Source organism: Pyxicephalus adspersus, chromosome 4 (assembly GCF_032062135.1).
Source record: "Pyxicephalus adspersus chromosome 4, UCB_Pads_2.0, whole genome shotgun sequence".
Classification (NCBI taxonomy): Eukaryota; Metazoa; Chordata; class Amphibia; order Anura; family Pyxicephalidae; genus Pyxicephalus; species Pyxicephalus adspersus.
The window spans coordinates 126,694-134,996 of record NC_092861.1 but is presented as its reverse complement, the minus strand read 5'-3'; the positions used below and the strand labels follow the sequence as shown (position 1 = coordinate 134,996).

Here is an 8,303-nt window from a genome sequence, read left to right as displayed (position 1 = left end):
TATTCACCTCTTTATGTATAAGCAAACAATCCTCCCTGGTGAGACCACATATTTCTAAAGGTTCCTGAAGGATCACATGGAACCTACCTACACTTTCAGCCATCTACCCACACCCCGGCTAAGGAGGATCATACCCTCCTTATAAATTAGTGTCCTCCCGGGCCCCTTTTTGCTGGGTGCACCACCCTGCATTCTCCAGTAACCACCTGGATGTTTTTTGTTGATTACTGAGGAGTTGGGTCACAATACCGGAGCTGCCACCCACCTACAGTTTCTTCCCACCCGACTTAAGATTCCTGAGTTAAACACTGAATTAAATAGGGGCTGTTACTAGAGAGGACACCATGTTGTCACTCCTTAATCTCCCAGTAATGGTGGTCGGGATCTGATATGAGGGGGAAGGGAGAGCAATGAAGATGATGGTGTGGGATTCACTGAGGTGTCCACTGGAGGCTGTTTACCCATAGAGGTAGGTGGAGGTATGTTGGGGGAAGGGGACTGAACCGGGTAATTAGGTCACCATTGGTGGATGTACTGCAGATCTTGCTCTGATGCCCCCTGTCTATGTAGGTGCCATGGCTGGCCTATGGCGAGGCTACCAGAGGTTACTTACCCTTCACCCCTGGAAAGTGCAGATCATCACTGCAGGTAAGTCTCTCCATCTACTTACCTTCATGTCCACATAGCCCAATAGTCATTTGTCACCAGGATATGGTTATAGACAAGCCCAATGTAGGTGTATAGTATTTGGTACTTACCTCTCACCATGGCACAAGGTAGGTTACATTGCCTGCAGTCAGATGGTGATTTCTATGTGGCCCAGATCTAGCATTACCCTGTGGTGACCTCCACCCACCTACCCTCTTTGACAGTGCAGCTACAGAGATCACAGATGAATACGCCCATCTGTCAGAGAGTGCAGGCTCACTGCATGGAGGAGGCAACAGCAACACTCAGCCTTTCCTTTAGCTGGAATTCTTTAGGCTAACAACAGGTTTAAGGTTTCCCTCCCTTCCCATCTTTGTGCTGTTTCTTAGCCCCTCCCCTGCAGAACCTTGACAAATCCTGTCTTGCTTCCAGGCTCCCTGGTGGGGGTTGGAGATGTAATTTCCCAGCAGTTGGTGGAGCGGAGGGGGCTGCAGGGTCACAGTGTGGAGAGGACATTGAAGATGATGGGGATTGGATTCTGCTTTGTGGTAAGAACATAATGGCTTAATATGACCCTCTCCATCATAGACCGAGACAAAAATAAAGGGAAAGGACAGACGTGGTGTACAGAGTGGGGGAGAGAAGATACTTGGTGCAGGGAGAGGTGGGACAAGACTGGCATGGTGCAGAAAGAGGTGGGAGCAAATGGGCATGGTGCAGGGAGTGGTAGAGTAGTCGAGCAGAGATATATAGTGCAGGAAGAGGTGGGAGGAGACTGGCATTGTGCAGGGAGATGTGGGAGGAGGTAGCATGGTGCAGGGACTGGTAGGAGGAGACTGGCATGGTGCAGGGAGTGGTTGAATCGTAGAGCACAGTTATATGGTGCAGGGTGTGGTGGGAGGATATGGGCATAGTGCAGGGAGTGGTAGAGTAGTACAGCACAGATATATATTGTGCAGGGGGATGTAGGAGGATATGGGCATGGTGCAGGGAGTGGTAAAGTAGCAGGGCAGAGATATATGGTGCAGGTGGTGGTAGAGTAGTAGAGCAGAAATATATGGGGCAGGGAGAGGTGGGAGGAGAATTGCATAGTGCAGGCAATGGTAAAGTTATAAATAAGGTGCAAGGAGTATGATCGGACATATGATGTGTGGAGTTTGATGTGCAGAGTGGGAGGAAACAGATATTGTATGCAATGTGATTGGTGGCTTCAGGCATTATATATGGTGAGAGTTGGATGTTCATGGTCTAAATTATGGGCATCAGTTGGACTTTACATAGATTTCAGTGCGGGCATCCCTGCGTTCCCTCCTTTCTCCTCACAGGGCCCCGTAGTTGGTGGTTGGTATAAAGTTTTGGACGGTCTGGTTCCTGGGAGCAGCAAGTCGGTAGCCATAAAGAAGATGCTGCTGGACCAGGTGAGTGATCTGGGGGCGACGGGTGGGAATGTTGAGGGTCTCTGTATCGTGTGGTGGAATTTGAGTTATCTAGGGGTGACAAATGGTATTTTTGGGGGTCTCTGTAGCGTGTGTAACACTGGAGTGATCTGTCAGTGACGAGTGGGTATGTTGAGGGTCTCTGTAGCATGTGGTGTGATTGGAGTGATCTGGGGGTGACTGGTGGGAATGTTGGGGGTCTCTGTAGGGTGTGGTTGGATTGGGGTGATTTTGGGCTAACAGGTGGAAAGGTTGGGGGGTTCTCTGTAGCGTGTAGTTGGATTGGGGTGATCTGGGAGTGACGGGTGGGAATGGTGGGGGGTCTCTGTAGTGTGTGGTGGGAATGTTGGGGGTCTCTGTAGGGTGTGGTTGGATTGGGGTGATCTGGGGATGATAGGCGGGATTTGTGAGATTGTTTATTTTCCCAGGGTGGATTTGCTCCCTGCTTCCTGGGGTGTTTCCTGACCATTGTGGGCTCCCTGAACTGACTGTCTAAGGCGGAGATCTGGAACAAGCTGAAACGGGTGAGAAACATGACTGAATGCTACAAGTATGACAACCAGATCATACAATCACAAGACCCAATCCAGTCACCGTTATTAAATATTGGGTCAAACTAAAACCCCCTTTTGCTTTGTTCTTGTGAAGGTGAAACTGACCCTGCCTGCCGGGGCATTTTAGTCTGTCAAGTTTGCCACAGGAACAAAGCTGCTCCTACAATGCAGTGGGGTGCGTTTCCGGGTATGTTAGCCTGTCATTAGTACTTGCCCCACTTAATTACCCAATTTTTTGTTATAAGTGCTACCAACCGAATTCCCCACCCTCTCCTCCCTTCACTAGATTTATTGCCCATTGTGTACCCTCCTTTGTCCCCCCCCCCCCCTATTTTTTGTTCACTGCCTCTACATTTTCAGGGTGTCTGTTTCTGATGATAATGCAACCAGATCCCTCCCTGAAATCAGGGAAGTCACACAAATTTCAGTCTTTTCTTTTTTGTTTTCCTGACTGTTCTGTAAAATTAGCAATTTTGGGGAAATTTCTGCGAGTAAAAATGGGCCCCAAAGTTTGTTTCTGCCCCACACAGCACCCCTCATCCTGCTGTAGACTTTGGTTTCCAATTTGTAATGTATAACATAGAATAAATTGATGGGGCGGTACAGAATGGGTTAAATCCCCCCCCCTTCTCCCTCTTGGGTGCTTCCGTCAGGGCTGCCCTCTCTGGGGTCTCATTTGCAGCGAGGGAATAGCGCAGGGCGTCCAGAGACCCCGAATGGCGTCACAGCGACAGAAGTAGAGCGCACGCCTGCCCAGCTTGTAGGAAGCTATTAGTTGGGTAAACATGGTGGGGTGTGCAGGTGACCCTGGGGGTTACAGTTATTTCATAGCTTTGCCTTGCACTGCCTGCTGGAACAAACAGATTGTGTACACAGAGGGATTGTGACAGCGCCGAGGCCTGTGTATCCATTAATACTCAGACGCCGATTGTTTCACCACCCCTCGACCCTCATCAGCCGATTCTGATGTGTGCAGGACCAGCCCATACTGAATGTCCGCTCCTTGGCCCATTCCAAGTGTGCACACTAAACCTACATACAGCCTAGGCGGCTAGAGGGCGCCACTGGGAGGCGGTGTTTTAATTGCGTTTTACAATTTTATATTATGAATGGTTGTGACTTCTTTCTGTGTGGATGCTTCCTGCTGGTCTGATAGTCATCATTTCTGTTTTACAGGATTACAAGGATGCCTTGATCACAAATTACTATGTAAGTGTAACCCAAACCCTCTGTTTTCTAAATGGTACAGCCTGATCTCTGCTTCTTTCTGTCACCCCACCCCTGAGTTTCCTATATAGAACAACCTATTCCCCTTCCCCAATGTTTCCCCCACTACACCCCTTCATCTACTTTATGGTACAGTCCAATGTCCCTTTCCTTTACTAGCCCCACCCCTGAGTTTCCTATATAGAACAATTGTCTCTTTCCATTACTAGCCCCACCCCTGAGTTTCCTCTAAATATCAAGGCAGGCCAGTCTAATCCCTGGGTTCTGTATTGGTCAGTGCCCCAGCCCTTTCCTAATCAATCGCTGATATTGTATATTTCAGTCTAATTTGCTCTGTGTCCCTAAAATGTTGCCATTCACTGGTATGGTACAGTGCAGTCTTTCCTCCATGTATGTTGCCATTTTTTACATTTACATTATTTATTTTTGTATTGATTTGTTGTCCTCAGATTTGGCCAGCAGTACAAATTGCGAATTTCTACTTCATACCTCTGTATCACAGGTACGTGATTGTCCTGGCTGGGAAAAAATGATGAGGTCATGTGACACAAGTGTATATTCCCCTGTAGTAACATACAGTGAGCTGTATGGGGCACTGTGTGGGCGGTATGGGGCACGTATGGGGCACTGTGTGGGCGGTATGGGGCATTATACAGTCTGTATGGGGCACTGTGGGCAGTATGGGGCATTATACAGTCTGTATGGGGCACTGTGGGCGGTATGGGGCACTGTATGTCTGTGGTGTGGATTGGAATTGGATAGAATCTCTGACAGGCACTGTGTGGGCGGTATGTGGCATTATACAGTCTGTATGGGGCACTGTGGGCGGTATGGGGCACTGTATGTCTGTGGTGTGGATTGGAATTGGATAGAATCTCTGACATGACATTGTTTTTTCTATTTTCCCCCCCCCAGGCTGGCCGTGGTACAATGTGTCGCCATCATCTGGAACTCCTACCTCTCCTGGAAAGCCAATATGGCCTGATCACACCCACCTGGGCCCGGACAAGTCAGGGGCCCAACTCCCCTCTAAGGGGTTTGCTAAAAATTCACGATCCGTCCTTATCCTGCTCTTCCCTATATGAAGAATACAGCTTGTGACTCCGGTATGGAGTCCACCCCAAAATGATGCTAGTCATAGGTGGAGTCTGATGCCCCTTCCCTCTCCCCACCTACACTGGGGTGTCCCCACTCATGTATTAAAGCAGCAAGAATTGAGGGGACACCTCATTTTGGGTCCCTACCATCCTCCTCACACTGATTGGTCAGTTATGAATGGAGTGACCCAGATATCCGGAGTATTCTCCCCTCACTGCATCTTCTCTCTGCTGTCTGACACCCCAATGTTTTTTTTATGTCTCACCTGTAAATGATTTGATCATGTGACGGTCATGTGATTATCGTGTAACGGTCATGTGATTGTATTCCATGTGGAACTGCCTGTTTGTGCTGTGGGTTGGTTTATTTATTTAGATGATCTGTAAATCATATGACTGAACATGGACGACATCAAACAATTAATGGATCGTACCTGCTGCTTTCATGTCATTGAGGTCCCACCCCTGCCATGTGTACCCTGTGCCACCTTGCTGCACATACTGCAGTTATCAAAGGGATTCACATGTGGATTCCTCAGAGCACAGGACAGCTTTCCCCTTCACCTCCCTCCACCTGTCACCGAGACATGATGGAAGCTGCCATTACCTGGAAGCCGACCTTCTGGTGTCAGTCACACACAGGAGGCAAGCACAAACAGGTAACTGCTGAGCTGTATACACGGGGCAGGTCAGTGGCTGGGAGAATGAGAGCCACAAGTGAGATTTATATGGGGGGCGGGTGAGAATCACAGGTGAGTTGTAAACACGGGGCGGGTCAGTGATTGGGCCTGCTGGTGACCCCCAATATGATGCTGGTATGTATGGATTTCTATTTGGGCTCTGCTGATTGGTGGGAATAACCTAAGTCCTTTATAAGGGTTCAGAATTCAGGGAGGTGAAGATTTCAGGTAACAGGTGTATTGATTCATTAATAACTTATTTGATCATGTGATCACACAGACGAGAGTCCCCAGGTGACCATTTACTCCTCCGGACATCCTATGCAGGATGTTCCTGGTAACTTTGGCTGGTGGGTGTCCTGTGCCCTGACGCCCTCTCCCGTCCATCACCCCTTGCCAGGCTCCCTGATGAAGGGTCCCTGGGCTTTAATTCTGCACTTAGACCCCATGGAAGGATTATTTCCCCCTGGCAGTGCTGACACAGCTACACCAGGTTATCTGGTTACCTATTGTGATGGACAGATCCAGCGTGTGATCCCTTCTGTATGAAAGGACCGAGGGAAGGAAGGGATCCTGCAGGGAAAGTCTTGGAGGACACGGCGGTGTGCTTGGTGTTCTCCACGTGTCATGTCTCAGGTGTCACCAATCTGTCCATAATTGGGAATTAAAGCCGCCTAATGAGAGCCAGCTGTGCTTTGTTTCCATCTGTCAGCCACAGCTAATTTTCTGTCTCTTCCCTGCCAGCTGGGCCACCGACTGAAGATCCATACCGCGTGTGGAAGGGTGACAAATAATGCACCGCGTAACCCCCTCGCCATCCTTCATTAAGATGCCACGAGGTTCTTTCCTGGCACTTCACGGCTTTATTACCTTTGTGACAGAAAATAACTGTTGGCGCGTCACAGAAACTGGATTGTGGAGGGTCCTCCTGTGAGGTGCAGGTATAAAGTACCGGGTGTATAAAATAAAAGTATGTTTGGAAGCAGTGGTCCCTCTGCAGAGGTCAAACACACCCCTGATGAGTCAGAACCGTTAGGAGGAGGAAGAGACATGTATGGGGTACTTACCTAGGGCTGTAGGAGGAGGAAGAGACATGTATGGGCTACTTATCTTGGGCTGTAGGAGAACACAGAGGGCTAAATGGATTGGGAGAGATAAATCTAAGACTGTAAAAGGGACGAAAAGACAGAAAAAATGTTTTGTACCCCTATAAAAAGGGTCACTCCAGCCAAAGTAGATGATAAGGGGGTGAAGTCTTCCTTAACTTCTCTTATCTCATGGGGAAGTGGTAAATAATGGGGTTGTGGGGTACTTAGTAGGTATTACCCTGGGGTTGTGAAAAAAAGTGGAGGAGGGAGTGTGGGGTTTTAATCTAGGGATTTAAAAATGAAGTAAAAGGGAATGTATTAGGGTGTGGGGTACTTATCAAGGGCTGTTCGTAGAAGGTTGGAGCAATTCTCTAATACTGTACAAGGAAAAAAATAACAAGAACCATATGGGGCTGAGAAGTACATATCTACAACTATAGAAGGAGGAAGAACAGGGGTATAAGGGGGTGAGGGGGACTGGTCTTGGACTGCACAAGGAGGAAGAATAGGGGGATTTGGGGTATTGAGCTAAAGAAGTAGTAACAATAAGGAGTATATGAGGGTGGGGGCTTGTCATGGACTGTAGGAAGAGGTAGAATAAGGGGTATATAGGGGTGGGGGGTCTGGCTAGTCTTGGACTCTAGAAGGAGGAAGAAAAGGGGATATATAGGGGTTGGGGGGACTGGTCTTTGGCTGTAGAAGGATGAAGAAAGGGGGTGGGGAGGACTGGTATTGGAGTGTAGAAGGGTAGGAGTGGGGGTAAATGGTGGTGTGGGGGACTTGTATTGGGCTGTAGAAGGAGGAAGAATAGAGGGTATATGAGGGTGAGGGGGACTGATATTGGGCTATAGAAGGAGGAGGAATAGGGGGTATATGGTGGTGGTGGGGGGGGCTGGTCTTGGGCTGTAGAAGAAGGAAGAATAGGAGTAGGGAGGACTAGTATTGAGCTGTAGAGGGGGAAGAATGTGGGGTAATTGGGGCTGTGGGGGACTGGTATTGGGCTGTAGAAAAGGGACGAATAGGGGGTATACTGGGTGGGAGGGACAGGTCTTCAGCTGTAGAAGGAGGAAGAATATGAGGTATATGGGGTTAAAGGGGGGCTGGTATTGGGCTGTAGAAGGGGGGAGAATATGGGGTAAATGGGGGTGTGGGGGACTGATTTTGGGCCGTAGAAGGGGGACAAATAGGGGGTATATGGGGGTTAAGGGAGGCTTGAATTGGACAGTAGATGGAGAAGAATATGGGGGTGGAGGGGGACAGGTCTACAGCTGTAGAACGAGGAAGAACATGGGGTATATGGGGGTGGAGGGGACTGGTCTTGAACTGTAGAACCCGAAATAGTAGAGAGCATATGGGAGTGGGGGGAGACTGGTCTTGGGCTATAGAAGGAGGAAGTATGGGGGTATATGGGGGTGAGGGGGACTGTTCTTGGGCTGTAGAAGGAGAAAGAATAGGGGTTATATGTGGGTTGGATGGATTGGTCTTGGATGGTAGAAGGAGGAAGAATAGGGGGTATTTGGTGATGGGGGGGACTGGTATGGGGCTGTAGAAGGAGGAAGAATAGGGGGTATAT

At 48.9% G+C, this 8,303-nt stretch overlaps 1 protein-coding gene across 1 annotated transcript in view; it reads left to right on the top strand.

Annotated features, from left to right (window-relative positions):
* The window catches only part of MPV17 (mitochondrial inner membrane protein MPV17), a 7,071-nt gene extending 1,685 nt beyond the window's left edge, over positions 1 to 5,386 (top strand). Inside the window, exons 2-8 of the mRNA XM_072407177.1 lie at positions 571 to 648; positions 1,081 to 1,196; positions 1,974 to 2,066; positions 2,513 to 2,608; positions 3,815 to 3,847; positions 4,315 to 4,367; positions 4,781 to 5,386. Coding sequence (XP_072263278.1) covers positions 571 to 648; positions 1,081 to 1,196; positions 1,974 to 2,066; positions 2,513 to 2,572 — 347 coding nt within the window. The 3' untranslated portion in view covers positions 2,573 to 2,608; positions 3,815 to 3,847; positions 4,315 to 4,367; positions 4,781 to 5,386. The remainder of the gene's footprint in view (positions 1 to 570; positions 649 to 1,080; positions 1,197 to 1,973; positions 2,067 to 2,512; positions 2,609 to 3,814; positions 3,848 to 4,314; positions 4,368 to 4,780) is intronic.
* The last annotated feature ends 2,917 nt before the right edge of the window (positions 5,387 to 8,303 follow it).